The sequence below is a fragment of the Zootoca vivipara genome, chromosome Z (assembly GCF_963506605.1).
Source record: "Zootoca vivipara chromosome Z, rZooViv1.1, whole genome shotgun sequence".
Taxonomy (NCBI): domain Eukaryota; kingdom Metazoa; phylum Chordata; class Lepidosauria; order Squamata; family Lacertidae; genus Zootoca; species Zootoca vivipara.
In genome coordinates this window covers 30,954,794-30,973,747 of record NC_083294.1, presented here as the reverse complement: position 1 = coordinate 30,973,747, position 18,954 = coordinate 30,954,794, and the positions used below count along the sequence as shown (strand labels likewise).

The 18,954-nt window shown below is 50.5% G+C and overlaps 1 protein-coding gene across 9 annotated transcripts in view; it reads right to left on the bottom strand.

Moving 5' to 3' along the window:
- BCORL1 (BCL6 corepressor like 1) overlaps window positions 1–18,011 on the bottom strand; it is a 29,717-nt gene extending 11,706 nt beyond the window's left edge. The window contains exons 1-6 of one of the 9 annotated variants that reach the window (XM_060270497.1): window positions 17,631–18,011; window positions 14,333–14,397; window positions 8,882–9,014; window positions 6,380–6,470; window positions 2,485–4,902; window positions 475–613 (exon numbers count right to left, since the gene is read on the bottom strand). In XM_060270497.1, coding sequence (XP_060126480.1) covers window positions 475–613; window positions 2,485–4,902; window positions 6,380–6,470; window positions 8,882–8,967 — 2,734 coding nt within the window. In that variant the 5' untranslated portion in view covers window positions 8,968–9,014; window positions 14,333–14,397; window positions 17,631–18,011. The other 8 variants (XM_060270494.1, XM_060270500.1, XM_060270496.1 and 5 more) reach the window with 8 other exon arrangements.
- Window positions 18,012–18,954: the final 943 nt, after the last annotated feature.

Sequence of the window (18,954 nt, the reverse complement as noted above, 5' to 3'; positions counted from 1 at the left end):
AGCTTGTACCCTCATGCTCAGCTCAACAGGCAAGTGGTCCTGCTGTGGTTGCACAAACAAAAACTGAGGTAGAGGACATTGCAATAAAATAAAATAAAATTAGACAATCTAAGTTGTCTTAATAGGCATGATGTTTGTTAAACCTTTGCTTACACGTATTTTGCTTCCTCCCAAAAAAGGAAAATGCTAGGCACGCTACTGTACTTTAAGGAAGCAAGCCAGAAATTCAGAGAACGGGCCTCATATATCCCAGAGAGGACGGACAGAAACCCCTCACACTGCAGGTAGCAGCCCTCCCCTTTAAGGGTGGGCTCACTCCCATTTCGATCCCTCTCTCAAGAAGTAGGCAAAGATGGGCTGTGCCCAGCAGAGAGAGACACTTGCTGGCTATAGGACCAGCGTAAGAGAGTCTTCCATGGATGTTGGACACTTTTAGGAAAGGCAATCGCCAGAGCCCAGACCCGGCTCCTGTACCTTCTTCGCAGCTGTGCCCATGATGCCCTGGAGATGCCTTCCGGCGTTTGTGCTTGGCACGGGGGCTGCCATGCTCCTTCGTGGAGCCTGACCGGCTCTCCTGCTTGATGACCTCATGGGAGCTGTGATACTTCCGCCACTGTGGACACAGAAGAGACACACAGGCGGTGAGAGGAAGCGAGAGGTCTTTGCCAGGTTTGTTCCATGTTATTTTTTCCACGTTTGTACTCCGCACCTCCAACGCTCCCATGTCCCCAGGGCTGTTTGCAATTGAAATGAAACTTCAGAAATGCAACACAAAACAAAACAAATGCTAAGAAGACCCAGCAGATTTAAAAATGCACAGCGGTGACACCACTACACCAATCTGCTTAACAGGTAATAAAATAAAAAAATAAAATTAAAACAAGCTGGGAAAATGGAAAAGGTCTTAGCTGGTAATAAAATGACATCAAATCAGGTGCACCTGGATACACACACACACACACACACACACACACACACACACACACACGAATACCTGAAAATATGTCTCACTGCCCTTATTGCCACTCACTTAGCCTTTGAAGGCTGGTCACCCTCAGAAAGGCTACAGAAGGGAAGTTCAGTCACAGGGGTATGGAGAAAGCCAGTCTAAGAGATAATCTGGGTTCCAAGCCATGTAAGAGCTTTAAAATGATCAGCACGGGCTACTTTGAACTGAACTCTGAAAGGAGTCAGAAGCCAGGCCGTGGCTTCTTAATGGCTGTGCCTCAATCAAGCAGCTGCTGTCAACAGGGCACGTACTTGGGGCAATTAAAACAGACCTGCCCTAAGCCATATGACACAGCGAAGTGCATCTGAGCCTCTTCTGACATCACATGTTCCATCTAGCTGCACGAAAAAAACCTGTGACGCGAGTAAAGTCAAACTCAGGGGAAAGCCCAAGGCATTCTGGGAAGGCTGGAACCACCAGACAAAACCAGCAACACTTCCAAGACCACATCTGGGATTCACACATCAGCCTCACCTCCAACTAGAGTGTTACACAGAGATTCAACTTGGCTACAGTTTTTTTTTAAAGTATAGAGGACAAACTACATTTTAAAATCAGAGGCATCTCATCATGTAATTATTTTCCCTGGATCCGTTCTGTCTGTTAGGTAAGATACAGCGAAAATAAGAAACTAAATAAAAAATAACGAACCAGGACATTCATGTTAACAATGGACACTGATCCTAATAGTGCTCTCGTGCATCAAACAAGCACTTGCTTTTTATTTTAGGTTATATTCTGGGATGTTATAAATATATCATTTCAGACTATACTCCAGGATGTTATAATTATATATGTGGTTAGATGGAATAATGATTTAGAGGTTTAATTTGAGCATGTATGAAACACATATATATATGATTTATTTATAATTTATTTATGATTTTGTTATTAAATTTATGTTCAAATTTAGTTTATTTAACTTTATTCAAGATTAAGTTTGTATTAAGTTGAAAGTATCATTTATTTTGTTGATATTTGTTATTTGAGTTTGTTATTTATTACTTGAGTTTGAGTTTAGTGAGTATTGTCTACTTAATTTTCTCTTCTTTCTTTAATCCTTTGTTTGTTGATTATGTTTATGTTTGTTTGTTGTTTATATTTTGTAAAAGTTTTTTAATCTCAACAAAGTCTATTTTAAACTATAAAAACAAACAAACAAGCACTTCTCATGAGGGGGAGTCACAAAATAATTTAAGATGCACAGTGTTAACACATGAAATTCCTGGTTCTGTCTGCTGTCCAGGCAAGATTCTCTCCTTCCTGTAGTATTGGAAGCACCTCTGCAGGAACTCCATCAGCACTGCAGGAGCTTACTTCCAACATCTTTCAATCCTAGTTCATCTTTTTCCTTGTCCTCAGCAAGAGATTAGTCCTCCCCGAGGACTCCCTAACTATCAGCCCAACCTCAGGTGCTGCTCCAGGAAACTCTGGGTAGTCTGAACCCTGTGTTTACATCAGGGCAAGTCACTCACCTTGCGGTTGTGCAGGTTCTGGCTGTCCGATTTGCAGGGGGGCTGAGATTCCTCACTGCTCCTGCACTTCTGCTTCTTGTGGGACAGGCGGTCTGGCCCATCATGCTGCCGCTTGGACTTGCAGGGGAAACCCTCCTCCACTTTGATGTGGGCCACCCCCTTGATCTTGGCTTTCGGGGGGCTTCTTGAGGCAGCCCCAGCATGCAGACAAGTGGTGGAGGTGATCAGCACCTCGGGCTCCACCCGTTCCTTCTTCACGCGGCTGAGATCAACCTGGTGCACAGTGTGGAAAGGGTCTTCTGCCACCGCCGGATCCCGAGATGCGTTGCTGCACTTCCGGTCCTTGCGCTTGCTCCCTGGGAGAGGCGTCTCAGAGGTCGTCCGCACGCTTGGCTGGCTAGCTAAGGAAAGGCTGTGAGATAGGTAGGCAGTCAAGACCTGGTTTTTAGGCTTGGCATCCCTGGGGCGCTTGCGGCTACAACCCTCCGGGGGAGGTTTGGGCTGTGCGGTGGCCTCTGCTGCCGAGTCACCCTCTAGTCTGTCAGAGTCATATTTTGGGATGAGACCCTCGGAGCCCCTTGCATCTGGGAGGCTGGTCTGAAGAGCTGGTGAGATGCACAAAGGGCTGGCTGTGTTCGGCAAGGCTGCCTTACAACCGTTGCCCTGAGAGGGAGCTTCGGGGGCCTTCTGGACCACTGCGGAGGACTCTATCGGCGGCTGCACACCAGGGAATGTGGCCAGCTCGCCTGCACCAGCTGGCTTGCAGGGGGCAACTTGATTCGGGAACTGCTGCCCAGCTGCCGAGATGCCGATGGAAAGCAGAGGGCCCTGATGATAAGGCGACCACCCCACAGGCAGCAGCTGGGGGCTGGCAGGCTTCCCGTTGACTGAGCACCGAGGGTAAACGCTTCCCTGGCTGGGGCTCCAAATGGCCAGCTCCTTTGAGGGGTGCAACTGGGCCCCTGGGACACCCCGGCCACGAAGGAGCTGCCTTGCGGGGTCGGGTGGCCCCTTTCCACCACTCTTCTTCCCGGGAGGCAGCCCGCCACTACGAGGCTCTCCCTGGTCAACAATGGAAATGAGCTCCTGCTTGGCGAGATGGCGAGAATCCCTGCCAAGGCCGGTGCCAGAATCCTTGCCCAGCAGCACGGAAGCTGGGACTGGGTTGGCCACCCCAACGTAGGTGCCTGGGATGGTGCTGATGAGGGCGGTCGAGTTCTTCATCCAGGAACCCTGCTCCCCATTGCGGAGGAACTCTGGGAAGATGACAAAGGGCGAAGCAGTGCCCGGGCCGCCAATGGCCTGAGCCACCCGTGGAGGCTTGGAGAAGACCGTGGTGAGCAGTGCTTTGCCGCTGGTGTGCACCGGGGTCAACACAGGCATCGGGGGTGTCTTGCGCTGGCTCGGAGGAGGCAGCTTCTGGCGGTTTGACTTGGCGGAAAGGTCGAGGGGCATCTCGCTGCATTCTGGGGAGACCATCTCACGCTCCAGCTGTGGGGGGGATTTCAGCGGGGAGATGGAGGCCAGGACGCCCGAGGGAAGCTGTTCCGGGACTGCCGGGGCCCTGGCAAGCATGCTGGTGCTGACTGACAGAGGGACAGTGCTGGCACCTGCCGCTGCCGAGGCAGGTGTGCAAGGCGAGAGGTCCGAGCCATCGACCGCAGAGGAGGGTCCAGTGACGGCAGGGGTGCTGCTCTCCCCTGACAGGGCAGGGCAGTTCAGCTGGCTTGTCTCCACAGGCGCCACTTTGGGATCTGCGGCCAAAGGCCTGGCCACGGAGAAGGCATACGGGTAAGAGCGCAGCTCAGAGGGGGCGAGAAGACTAGGCAGGCAGGGGTCTTGTGGGAAGGAGGGTATGACAGGCAGGGCAAGGGCAGACGGGACCCCAAGCGGGCTCGGAAGAGGTGGGAGGTAAACCAGGGGCTGGCTGGGAGCGAGGACTGCTCCGGGTGGGAAGGAGAGGGCCATTTTTTGCATAGCAGGGGCCTGAGAAGTGGAGAAACAGACGCTTTTCAAGGTGAAGGTGGCTGGGGGAGAGGTCAAAGTGCTGCAGCTGTTGGTTGCCGTGGCGGCAGCAGCCGTGGCGGCAGCAGCTGTCAGGGTTGTGCCAGCAGCTGGGGTACTCTTCTCCTTCCCTGGATGCTCGCTCTCCAGAGCCTTTGGGCAAGCAGGGGAGACCTCTGCCCCCTCCTTAGCACATGGCCGTGCACAGTCCGGGCTGCCACTGCTCTCTGGCCTTGTGAGTCCGCCCTCGCTAACTTTGCCTGGGTCGGCATCTCCACCCTTCAAGGCCTTCTCAGCACAGTCTGGCTCGCAGGGCTGCTCCTTAAGCGTAGGTCCAAGTTCCTCCTCCACGATGGCCTCTGCCTCAAACCCTTGGGCACTGCCGCCACTACTCGAGACTGCCGTGAGCTCCACCTGCAGCAACGAGGGAAGGCAATTGCATCAATAACATTCTTGTGTAAGCACATTGCTGGTGTTCCACATGCAAATTATATCAGGAATCCTAAAGCAGGTTAGAAATCAGTTTTATTGTCTCCACATCAGTTTTATTGACTTGCCTAAGGTTACCTGGAATCAACATGGGTGACCCACACCTCCACCTGGTAGGCCGGATGAGACCCTACCTCCCTTCAGCGTGTCTCACCAAAGTAATGCGTGCCCTGGTTATTTCCCGCTTGGACTACTGCAATGCACTCTACCTGGGGCTACCTTTGAAGGTGACTCAGAAACTACAACTAATCCAGAATGCAGCAGCTAGACTGGTGACTGGAAGTAGCTGCTGGGACCGCATAACACCAGTCCTAAAGGATCTTCATTGGCTCCCAGTGCATTTCTGAGCACAATTCAAAGTACTGATGTTGACTTTAAAGCCCTTAATGGCCTTGGTCCAGTATACCTATTATTGAGCCCGGACCCTGAGGTTCTCCTCCGAGGGTTTTCTGGTGGTTCCCTCACTGCGAGAAGCAAAGCTACAGGGAACCAGGTGAAGGGCCTTCTCTGTAGTCAGGCCCGCCCTGTGGAATGCCCTCCCATCAGATGTCAAGGAAATAAACAACTTATTTGACTTTTAGAAGACATCTGGAGGCAGCCCTGTTTAGGGACTTTTTAATGTTTGATGTTTTAGTATGTTCTGATATATGCTGTAAACCACCCAGAGTGGCTAGGGAAATCCAGCCAGATGGGCAGGTATAATAATAATAATAATAATAATAATAATAATAATAATAATAATAATAATAATCACCACCACCACCTAGCAATTTCATTGCAAAGGCAAGTTTTGAACTCAGAACTGTCCAGTTCATGTTCTGGTTTGTTTGTTTTAATAGCCACTATGCAAAATTTGTTCGAAGAAAGCAATGTAAGAATCCCTTTCCTGCTTCATCAGATCAAAGGTCCCTATTTGTCCCCAATATCTGGTGCTCGGGGATAGACTGCCTCAGCATGTGGAGGTTCCATTTAGCTATCCAGGCTTAAGAAACAGGAATATCCTTTTGTGCCAGGTTCAGATGACTTGCCCATCTAGCCCAGGGCTATCTTCTTTGACTGGCAGCGGCTTCCCAGGGTCTCAAGGAAGAGTCCTTCCTAGAACCTGCAACCTGATCCTCTGGAGTTGAAGTGGATTGAACAGGGGTCTATACAGGTGCAAAGCAGTTGCTCTACCTCTTGGTCAGGGGGTAAACAGCCATTAACAAATCTCTCCTTCTCCTCCATGAATGTGCATAACACCCTTTATATTAAAAAGTCACCCAAGTCCGTGGCCAACAGTCCACCCTGTGGCAGCCCACTCCATTTGAGTTGGCCAGATAATTAGCCACCTATGCCCTCCGTATCTCAGAAAGCGTCAAAGCTTCCTCCCTTAGGTACAGCCACTAATACCAGCTGCCATTACCTTGGAAAAGCTGCTGCCAGTGCAGAAGTCAGAGGAGCCCAGATGCTGGGAGTTGCTGGTGTTGGATTCTTCATCAGAAAGTGGGGCTCTCCTGTTGCAGGAAGAAGAGAAAGAACAGTGGAGCTGAGAAACAACCTCCCAAGCCTGCAAGACCCAAAGCATCCCCCCCAACCCACTTTTGGGGATATCTCTTGTGAGCAGATGCACATAGGCAAGGGGCTTCGTCAGCCAGATGCAGTTCATGAGTCATACACAGCTCACACTTGTCCTAAAGGATGTGCAAGCAAGGCAAGGTTGGGCTTCCCAACCTTCACCAGTGGGCCTGTATAACTTAAGAGAAAGTCAGAATCACTGAATGCTTCAACCTTAGTCTCCAAGTGTTGCTGGACTAAAACTCCCATCATGCAAAACCAGTTAGCCAAGAGTCAGGGATTATGGGACCTTTAGTCAAGCAACTCCAGGGAAGCCAAGGTTGAAAAACACTAATAAAGCCATAACAAGGGACAGACACCAGTTCCCTTCCAAGACCTTTTCCTACCCATTTGCCCCGATTCATGTGGCACCCACTCCCAAATCTATGCTGTTTTGGGTCCAGGGCTACAGCTTCCCAAACTTTACCACCAAGGATGATGTAGGTAAACTTGTGAAGTAGCAGGTGAGATTGTGGCCAAAGTTAGTGTGGGGGGGGGGGAAAGAAGAGGCCAAGAATCTTGATGATGAAAGAAGAGATCTCTTCCATCTACCTCCCCCCCCCCCCCCCGAGATCCCTCACCTCAAGCTTCCTAGACTTTCCACAAATTCTCTCATATCTGAACCATGGAGAAAACCAGCATCAAATACCCCACGTTATCCACTTGGCCTGACCTCAATCCCCTTCTCTACTTAAAAGTGCTGAGTGGAAAGCCTGGCCATGTTTTTATAAAGTAATCTTTCTTCCCCTCCACCCCAACATTTTGGGGGGGGGGAGAGGTAGAGCAGCACTATCTCTTCAAAAACATGTGGTTAGCGGTGGTGCTGTCAGGTAATTTCAGGCTGCATACACGCTATGAATTTAAAGCACGTGACTTTCTTCTAAGAATCCTGGGAGCTGTATACTCCCTCACAAAGCTGCAATTCTTGGCAACTAAAAACGACTTACAGTTCCCAGGATCCTTTGGGGGAAATCATTTGCTTCAAATGAGCTTTAGATTTATGGTATATACACATCGTGGAAAAACTGTTCTTGCTGGGGGCAGCGGGGGACTTTTGCTAGTTATTATGTGCATTATATTACTTCAAAAATGTGGAAATCCATTTGGGACCCTTCTTGCTCCTTTTGCTAAGGAGTGGGGCTCTGGACATGCAACTCCAAACCCTGCCCTGATAGCACCACTGCATACAAGAGATTCAGAGAGGTGACTGTGATCATGTAGGAGTGATTCGTCCCCCTTTGCCTCTGCTGGTGATGCATACGGCTACAGGTGAAATGTCATACATCTTCCAGAAATTCAAAGGATCCAGAAAAGCTTCTCCATTCAAACCTGATGCATTGAAAGTTTCTGATTTTAGCTTAAAAACTACCATCCTAATATAGATCTCACAATATTGAGTACTACTTGGCCAAATTCATACTTTAAACTAATGATGGTAATGATAACAACTTCTTCTTCTTCTATGTGCCACTTAATGACAAAAAAGGCTCGATACCATGTGATTCAGTGGTTAGAGCAGACCAGGAAAGGAGTGACCCAGGTTCAAACTCCCGCTCAGCCATGAGGCTCCCTGGGTGACTTTGGGCTAATCACTCTTTCAAAGTAACCTACCTCACAGGGTTGTTGTGAGAATAAGCAACGGGGGATAGAAGAACCACAAGTTACTTGGGGGAAAGGATAAAACCTTCATTATTATTATTATTAAACAACAAAGCCACACACATCCAGCAAAAAAGAGAGTGTTAAAATAATTAACAGAGATCATAAAATGTGCTGGCTGGTGCTGATCTGAACCGTAGTCAGCACATCTTGTGGGTACCAAGAGAGCTACTTTAAAGCAGCAGTCTTCCAGCTTTTTCAGACCCAGGAACTTCCTTTAGCTCAATCATACATATGCTGACCCATTTATTATTTTTCTTACCATATATTTGTACGGTTGTAGAGCATCTGTTTTGACCCACTGTTGATAAGTAGTGTGTACCTGGTGCAAAAGTTGAAGGCTAATGTCTGGTGCAGGGAACTTGTGTCCCTGCAGATGTTGCTGGACTGCAACTCCCATAAGCCCCCAGGCAACAATCAGGAATGATGGGAGTTGTAGCCCAGCAAAGCCTGGAGGGACACAGGTTGCTCAGCCCTGCTCCAGAGTCTCTTTGCCTAAAACGCCCAACAAATTAAGTCACCTGAACTGCATTTCTGCAAACTGGAGGACACCCCTTTCCCCAGCATCCTCTAACAAGGAATCCCATCACCTCACACACACCAGCGGCCCAACCTCTTCCCTCCCGGCCTGGGGAGGCCACACGCACCTCACCTCTCTTCGCTGAGGCCACACATGCGAATCCGCTCAGCGCCAGTCCAGTTGTGCACTCCGCTGTAGAGAGGCGCTGCAGAGATCATGACAGCCGCTCACTGCCAGCCAGTCTCAATCCTGTCACAGGCTCTGCCTATTGAAAAAACAACAACGAAAACACAAAGCATTAGGGCCAGATTGGACAGTTGCTGTTTTCAGCTTCAAAGGGGCAGTTCAGACAAATAAAGAGCAGGGGGGGGGCAGTCACACTGACCCTTGGGCTAAGGTGGGGTGGTGCCATGCACAAAGTTAGGCTGGAGGCAAGGGCATCTGAAGAAATGTTTTTGGGAAGTTGGGAGTTAAAACACCAAAAAGAGGAAAGCAAGCTAACTTCTCTGCCGCACAAAATGAGAATAATTATTTCTTTTACTTTTTTGCCTCGTATCTCAGTCTTGAAACTTAGCTTGTTTAAAATGAAAAGCGGGCAATCTGGGAGTTATGGTTCATGGGGTACAGGGCTGTCTGTGGGGGGGGGGGCGCTTAACATGCAAATTTTGTGGGGTACTGTGGGTGAGAAGAAAGCAAAGTACCGTACAAAATGGGAGGCGGCACTGGGGGAGAAGCAGAGAGCACAGATGGGACAGGATCTCCGCAGATGAAAGATGCCAAAAGCAGAGGCCAAGGCTGCACGAGCAGCCGTGCGTTTGCTGAAAGTGCAAGGAAGGATGGGGGTCAACGGCAGAGGCACGAAGGCCCCTTGAAGGATGCAGCAACAGAAACGGACATTGTTGAGTGCATTCTTTTTTTGTTATTCCCAGGGAGGATGTGGGACGGGAGCCAGACAGAACCATTCCCAGGGAACAGAGAAAAGGGGAGAGCAGGAATCCCTCGCAACCACAGGAACAAAACCCAGGGATTGAAAATTGGGTAGAGGGGAAGAGAGAGAGAGAGAGAGAGAGAGAGACGGACGCACATACATAGAAACACACACTCCAAGCTAGGCAGTACAAGTGCAAGTTCCCAAGGAACTACGAGGAGTTCCCTTCTGGGCAGGCAGCACGTAGGGAGGTGCCAAGTGAGAGAATTCCACAAAGGAATTTGCAGAAGTGCCCTCGACCAAGCCCGCTGAGAAGCCACCCTGATGGAGTCAGGAGCCTTGAGAAGCAGCAAGCACCTTCTTTCCCAATCCTCAGTATCCCACTCCCTCAGCAGGAAGCTAGCCATGTACACCTCTTGGGGTCCTACAATGTCATCTTGTGTAGCCTGGCAGATGAGCAGGACCCAAAGCTCTCTCTCTCTGCCAATCTACAGTGAACCATTACAACAAAACAGAGGCACCAGGAAAACAGCTCAAGCCTACAAATGTTTACTTGGAAGTTGCCCTGCTTTCAGCACAGTTGAGGCTAACTGTGAAGAGGATGCTGCAATCTGTAGGGTCTTCCAAATTTAGTAAACACCTTAGCAATGGAGTTTTGAACATAGCTCTCATGAGAAAGGGGAAAGCTGCCTCCAACTTCTCCTGTTCTCTCCATTCCCCTGCCTCAGCTGCCTTTTTCAGAAGCCTGTTCCAATTGCCAGAGATCAATTCGGAACCCATGCAGAAATGCTTGCTGTTTTCCTGTTTCATTGCAGAGTTATTCAAGAAGTAACACACTCGATAATACCGGAATGATCATCGCTTGGGAGTGCTGCACTTGGTCCAGGATGTTGAGGTTCATGCTGGAAGCATGGAAGGGATTTTGGTAGCTTACCCACAGAATCAATTCAAAGCACAACTGTGTATGCCATTTATGCTTTTGCAGGGGTTAGTCCTGCAAGTCAGGGAGGGGCTGTGGATCAGCAGAGGAGCACCGTGCTTTGTATGTGAAAGCTCCCAGGTCCAATCTCTGGCATCCTCAAGTAGGGCTGGGAAAGAGCCCTGCCCCAAATCCTGGAGAGCTGCTACCAGTCAGGATATGGCCTGCTACTCATTCATCAATAGTTCTTGTAACCTGCCCTTCATCCCAAAGAGGAGCACAGGGTGACTAACAACATAACATGAAAAGAACTGTATGACACAACTGCCTATCAGTACAGTAAACAGTACCAGATAGACCCAACATCCTTTGGTCCCCAGCCCAGCCCAAACGCAGGACAGATTAGTGAGTTTTTAAATTTTGCCTGAATGTGACCAAAATGGTGGACGATCCGACGATACTCAGGATAGAGTTGCATAAATAGGGGGCTGCCATGCTTCATTTTACTGTATAAGGCAGCTTCTTATGTTCCAAAGTTCTCATGCAATGGCAATAGAGTAATAGCTAGTCAAAACCTTACGGGTGGGAGGAGAGGTCTGCAACTGTGCTCACACACCCCTTCCTAATGGTCAGGAAAGATGCAAGAGAGAGTGTGTGTTGGAACCGAGAGAAACTATCCTCAAGATAGTCTGGAGGAACACCTTGATCGTCCATCTGAACAGGTGGTAGGAGAATTGCTCAAACAAACAAAAGGACTTCTCTAGATTTTTGTCCTCTTCAACCTGGTCAATTTCAGGGGGCCTCTTGCAGGCTGCAGCATTACAATTAAGGACCACTAGGCTTTCCATAGTTAAAACCATACTCAAGGCAGCTTACAACATGAAAAATATTACATATTTGCAAAAGTAGCCATAAACAATAAACAAAACATCAGAAAGTACACAACCGAATGAAACAATTTCCACAACGTTCCTCATCAGTGAAGTCATGAGCGCTATCCATTGCACTCACACAACCACATTCCAGACAGCACTCTAAATAGCAATCCCTTACCCAGCTGAGCAAAGAATTTAAAATTTCCCAACAACAATATGGTTCCATCAGTGTTTTTCAGGAGGGATGGGGGTGATGGTGACTGCAATACCCTTTCAGAACAGAAGCAGTTCCTCAAGGGAAAATGCCCTGGTCCTGTGCAAGAGATGAGCCACAGCAGCACATTTCTTGGTCTTCAAAATAAACACGCGAAAAGGAATTCCAACCCTGGATGGAACTCAGTGGGTCATCTAATACAATCTCAGTGTAATCTCAGTCAAATGTAGTTGGTACAAGTGTCAACGTGGACCTGGAAAACCCTTGTCTGAGTCCTTGTTAAGTCATGAAGCTCACTGCAGGACCTTGGCTTAGTCACTCACCCTCAGTCTGTGCTACCTGACAGGGCTGTTGTGAGAATAAACTATGATAACCCTCATGTATATTGCCCATAACTCATCCTAGAAAGAGCAGGATACAAACATGATTGATGGTAACAATAAATAACCTCCTACCCTAGGAGACAAGATCTCTTAGATGACATCCAAGAAAGACAGGAAGTTAACTCCATTGCATAACTGCTCTCCAAACTTCTTAAATAATTTTAGTCTACATCTGTCATGGAAGTTCACTACAAAGCTAGGGAAATGGCAGAAGTTGGATTCTAGCACATAATTATACAAAATAGGGTGCACAGGACTCCAATGTTATATAAATGCTGGTGCTTGAAAATTTTATGTATTTCCAAAGTCTGGATTCAAACCCATTGCTTTTTGCTTTGTCCTCAGTAGAAATGATGTCTGATACCCCTAACTTTGCATAGATCCTGCCCAGATCTGTTTTCTGCAGAACATATATTTCATCCTGATATCATGATCTGAATTTTCTGCTGAAGGGTCCAGACATATTCTGAAGGGTACCAAACAGATGAAGGGACTTTACAATGCTACTGCCTGGAACAGCAAGGAAGTCTCTTGAATAGAAGTGATTAGCTTAGTCCTAGCAGAGAGGAAAGGGCAAAAGTGGGACAAGGCAAAAGACTGGGTGTTCTTGCCTAAGATGCCCTGAAAATCTCTCCTAGGACAGATGGAAAAGAAAGAAGGGGGGAAAATATCAAAAAGGATGAAAATCTAAAGGAGGCGGACAAAAAGAAGCGTCCAGAGAAATTGTTTTACAGTTTATGCATTTGTAAAAGGAGGGCTTATTTCTGCAAAATAAAATCCCCAAAGAAATAGCAGGACACAAAAACTCCAGCAGTAAAGTTTCAAACCGCATGTTGCCTTGAATACATGTGTTGTCTTACTTTAGCCAAATAGCTAAACTTATTGTTCCCCTAGTTCCTTCTCCTCCTACTGCATACCCCAAATGCATACCCAAAATGATCAAACACTATTTTATCTGAAGAATGACAACACAAGCTTTTCTAGCCATAACACACCATTCACAGATATCAACACCCGCTCTGGTTTTGGACAACAAAACGCAGCTTTCCTGCTGTCCTTGGGAGATATTCTAGCCTCCTTTTTTATGTCTTTCCCATCACTTCCAAGTGGGCCATTTAAATTTTACACCCAATGATCCAGAAAGCTCAAATCACAGGTTGCAATAGGTAGCAATGGACAGGATAGGAATACTAATAATAATTCAGGTTTGTGCTTTAAGAGGCTCAAAGCACTTAAGATACATTATTTCAATAACTCATACAACAATCCTGTAAGTTAGGTCAATATTATGATCCAGGATGGGTGGGAAAGCAAACACAGCGGTTTTCCTAAGGGCACTTTGTTCACAACAGAACAGTATTTACCACAAAAGATACATTTTACATGTGCTTTAACAATCAACAACATTTGTCTGTGCTCTTTTTGCGCACTAAAACTTCATTGCAAAATCCAGTTAAATGCATTCTCTAATGAGGACTTGTGTTCCAATCCACAGACAAGTTTAGGACTGTTGAACTGGGTCAATACATTGCAAAAAAACAAACACAAAAAACACACAAAAAAAATCTGACTGATTGAATTCCTCCTCCATCCCAAAAGACTACAGAGCAGAAACAGGAGAACCTATGGCCCTCCAGATGTTGCTGAACTCTAGCTCCCATCACCCCCAGCCAGCATGGGCAATGGTCAGGGATGATGGGAGTTGTAGTCCAGTATGTTCTGGTGGGCCACAAGCTTCCCACCTCTGCCACAGAGGAAAGACCAATGTCTGAATAAAGCTTTAGATGTTGTTGGAACATACGGTATTTACTAAGAATCAGGGCAAAATTTACAACATACATATGTATACTGTAAAGCCAACGGCTTGTACAGCTTTGAGAGCTTCAGTGGCTACCACAAAAAGTCAAAATTGACATCTCTGCTGGTGCTTGCAGAGACAAAGGCCAAAAGGAAATGAGCTCCGTCAACAGTTAAAGGCCAGACGGATTAACAACATTTCTTATAGCTCTTGTGTTTTCAGGTCAGCACTCCAGATGAAGAAAGAAGTTTATTCCCAACCTGCAATCTCTTTAAGTTAGCCTTTGACGGACACTTGGTACATAAACAAGTATGCTCCTGAATTGAATTCCATATATGACATTTTTCTTTTTAAATATACTTTCCAGCCCCCACCCCATGAAAAACAGCAACCATCACGTAGGAAAAGTTGCCAAAACTTTGGCAATATAGAAAAGATAAAGTTACCCTATTTACTTATGCTGCACCTTTTAACGACCTGGAAATCTGGACGTTGAGAACTTAAGTGAAGCAAGGACTCAGCACTGGCAACCTGCAATTAAGCACACAACATTTCTGAGAGTGTACAGAATGCCTCTTTCTCCCCATTTAAAACCAGCTCCACTCCCTCACACTCTGCTTGTGAGTATGTATACAGAATGACTGTGAAAGCAATCTTTGCCTGCACACCTACACATTCCCTTTTCTTAAGCGTGCACGGCCAGGACAATGCACTCCTAAGCATGCAAAGACAATAATGCATCTCCACCGAAGCCAGGCACTTGCAAACTTTGCAACCATCTCCCCAGGTAAAGCCTCTCTCTTACTCACACTGTGCAATGGCACAGAGAGAACCATCACTCGCTTGCTCACTGCAGCCTGGCAAGGGAAGCCTCACCGTCGCAGCTGCAGATTAACATCACATTTCTAAAAAACACGAAGACAAGCTACCAAGCCTGGGAAAAGCCTCCTCCAGACCCCAAGCGCACACACATTGTCCAGCTGATGACGCGATGCCTGCAGCACATCTTCCCACCCCCACCCCGCAAATCGCCCTTCATCCCCATTTCAGCTTCAAAAAACGTCCCATCCCTTCACTCTTTCCTGCTGCCACTGCCAGGCTCCGATTTTCTTGGCAGGCTGAGAACTACAGGACAGTAAACACGCACAACGACTAGCTCCAGGGGCTGCCATTTGTGGGGCCAACCTGGAGGCAGAGCCATGGTTACAACAAATTGGAGGGGGGGGGGTGTTGCTCATGTGTTACCTGGACAAGGCAAGGCAAGGCAAACTGGGATAGCATGCAAAGCCCTAACTCTATCCTCCTCACCAACACAGACACCTCTTGTGCTTTGCAAGCATTCTCAAGCCACCCTCCCACCAAGACATCTGATTTTAAAGGGCAGGCCATTCCAAAAGGGCTGGCCAGTTACACTGCAAAGATGCCAACCAATACTTCCCACTCTTCCAAATAGGGCAAAAGTTGTCCCCCTCTTCCTGAAAACAAGCTTATGTTCTCTTCCCCTCCTGCGGACACACACTCTACCAAGACTCAGAGAAATCAACCTCCGGGAGAACGGGTCGCCTCCTTTCCGCCTTCAGCAGCCCATCTCTGCTTAACGACCGTCTAACATTTGGTTACTCCTTCGAGTTTAGCTCGCAGCCGCGACGCGTTCCTCTCCTTTCCCCCCGCGCGCCACGAGCTAGGCTGCCCGTCCCTTCGGGACCGTCACGGGCATCGCCCTTGTCTCTTGCTGGAGGGAGGGAGCGGGGTAAGGGAAAGAAAGAGGGAGGCGGCGGCGGCGGCGGCGGCGGAAAACAGCAACCCAAGACGCCTGGAAGGAAGCAGACGGGAGGGACCAACCAAGCTTGAGTCTCTGCCATTCAGAAGTGTATATGCCATTATCAGGTCTCTACTATCGGCGGATTGCCCCGCAACGTGCGCCCGGAGTCCGTAGCCGCTGAATAATTCCCCCTCCTCGCTCAAAAAATGAAGCCCAGAATTTAGACGGGGTGGTGCAGCTCAGGCTTCCCATGCCGAAGGATCACCGCACGCCCTAGATGCGCAGAGACTCGCGCAGACCACCGTATCCGCCTCCAGAGGCCAGAGCGAAAAGGGTGTCGACCCCCTCTGTCCGCCCCGTCGATGGAAGCATAGGAGAAATGGAAAGAGAGTGTGTGAGGAAGAGGAGGGTGGCGGTGGTCGAAGTAGTGGGGGTAAGCCCAAGCACCCTTTCCTGAGAACAGAAAGTGAAATAATCTGCCTGCTAGCCTGAAGCGACGATCGCTTCCTCCCTCGCCGTCGGGGCCGGAGCAGAAGCGGCCCTGCTGTCACCATCCTGTCCTGGACGGGACCTTACCGCGAAGGAAGGACGGGGGGGGTCAGGTAGGGAGAGAAAAGGGCCGCGGTCCAAGGCCCGCTCCCCGTTTCCATGGAAACCACACTCACACGCCGCCCCCCCTTCCCTCCCCGATGGCGACGGAGGCGGCTGGGGGGGGAGGAGAAACGGGCCCGGGAAAGGGAATCGCCGGGGACCGTCCACACGCACCTGCTTCCAGGGCGGGCCCCCGCCGGGGTACAAGGGGCATTCGATCCCGAGGGAATCCAGCCAAGCGGAGCCGAAGGAGCACAAGGGCCGGCCAGCGCGGCTCCGCCGAGCAGCAGCGCAGCGCAAGGAACAGCGGCGGTGGCGGCACTGGCAGCGGCAGCCCGAGTGTGAGGACGAGAGCGAGCCGCCGCCGACTGCTGCTTGCTGCAGGGCCTGCCGGGAAGTGTAGTCCGGCCGCTCGGCCGCCCCCACGCCCACCCGAGCCGGGCCCTGCCCTGCGGACTACGCCTCCCAGGCTGCACCGCGGCGAGCCCTGCCCGTGCGGGAGGGGCGGTTTGCTCTGAGCCAGCCGAGTCCGGAGAGGGAAAGAAGGGGGGGTGGAGTGTTGGGGGGGTTGAGAGGGGGAGGGGCCTCGCGCCCTGCCCGGGGAGGGGGAGGGGCTGGGTGAGGGCGGGGGGCGAGGGCGGGGACCGTCCTCCACCCGAGGGGAGGGAGAGATAAGAAGGGGCGAAGAGGAGGAGGCGGCAGCTGCTGCTGCGCTTAGGCTCTTGCTCGCCTCCCCTCTTTCCACCCCCCCGGGGTTACCCATTCACACGCACAAAACCAAGTCCTCGGGTGGTACTGGGCACCCATCCCAAAAATATGCACTATTAGCTCTCCACACCGATGAGGTCACGGGACTGGGAAGAGAAAAGAGGAGGGGTACATCAAACATTGCGGGGGGGAGTTAGGTGTTTTCTGGGGAGAGATCTACAATTTTGGGTAATCAAGCGGGGGCCTGAAAAGATAAAGGGGGCGCAAGGAACCCGCGTGGCGTTAAGGGAGGGGGAAGTGCAAGCCCCGGGTGCGCAGAGCCCAAGAGGGTCAAGCGGCGGATCAGCCGAGGGCTCCGCGGTGCCTAGATTGGCGTGCGCGCCTCTGCGCAGCGGGGAAAGAGAGGCGAAGACCGGAGCGGTGCTGTCCGGTGGCTGCACCGACGGAGACAGCCCGCAAGCGACTCGGGAGGGCTGCAGCACGCGGATGGAAAGAAGCAGGGTGCCCGTGCCGGGTGTACCTGGATCAGCCCGAGCTGATACTGCGCGCGTTCCAGGCTCCGCACCTGCGCTGGATGGGCGCCCCCTCGGGGTCGCAGCGCAACGCGGCGTCCGAGTCTGTCTCCCGCTCGCTCGCTCGCTCCCTGGGCGGCGCAAGCCGTGATCAGCACCGGCGCGCCCCGGGGAGCGGCTGGCCTGCCTACCTCCTTCCGTCGCCTGTTCGGCTCCTCTCGGGGATGCGGCCGGAGGGAGGCGCCCCAGCTCGGCCGGAGGATCGGTTGCTGGCTTTGACCCCCAGCCGGCCGGCAGCGTCCGTCGCCTGCCTGCTTGGCGGCCACGCTCTCCTTCACCGCCCGTCTGTCCGGGCTCGCAGCGCCTGCCCTAGAAGTTGCTCGAGCTTCGAAGGCCGCGATCGCCGGCCAGGCCCGCGCGAGTCCCACCTCGCGTCGGCAACACAAGCAGAAAGCCCACGCCGCGCAGCCCTGCTCAGTCCGGCCCCCCTGTGGGCCGTCTCGGCGACGATCGAGCCCGGCTTCCCTTCCCCTGGGCCCGTCTTCTTCGCGACTGCCCAAGGCCCTCCCCCTCTGCTCGGCCGGGACCCTCCTCTCGCACCCAAGTGCCTTCCCACCCGCGCCGTCTTGCCCCCTACCCTAGCCCAGCGCCCTCCCATACCAGGATCGCAGTCCATCTAGGACGAGTGGCGATGATCCCGTTTCCCCTCTAGTTTCTCCCCCACCTTTTTTCTGGCAGCCCCGCACGTCTTTACACCCGCGTGTGCACACACACCTCTCCTTACCAGTGTGCCGTCCGAGCGACTCGATCTCTTTGCCACACCTCCGCTTTCCCGAGCTTTAAACCGACTCCCCTCTGTATGGACCCAGCGCATTACATCGTCTGCCCCAGCCGTTCTTCCTGCTTTTTGTATTCCGCCTCAGGGCTAGTTCTTTCTACCACAACCTGGTTGGCCGGCACAGGCAAGCCCACCCCCCACCTCAGCCACCAAGCAGCAACTATGCAATAGGGGGCTATTAAAACTGTGCGACAGGGAAGTAAGCTAGTATGGACTTACTCTCCAGTAAGCTTCCTGAACAGCCCCCAAGAATTCTTTTAAGCAGGAATTCTTCTAAACTAAAGGATCCTAAAATCAGGAGGAATTTATTGTATTGTATTGCATTTTGCAGCTTTGAGGTAAGCTTTGCGTTTTGCAAAAAAAACTTTCTACAGAGATGGATGGAACTGTGATCAGGCAAAAGCCACCCAACAAACCCCAATCAACAACCCTTACTACTGAAGACAAATAAGTGCATTGAAGAGGATTGACTTCCCATCAGGATAGCTCCCTCTCTCCATTTATTATTTCTGCTCCTACCTCCCCCCCACCCTTGTTTCTTGCTTTTACTCAAACTTCTCTAGGAAGGCCTATTTAAGATTCCTGGCCAGGTGCTCAAAGTATAAAGTCATAAGAGGCAATTCCACCTCACTACCTTAAACTGTATGTGCCCCAATCTAGAGAGCATTGTGGACTGG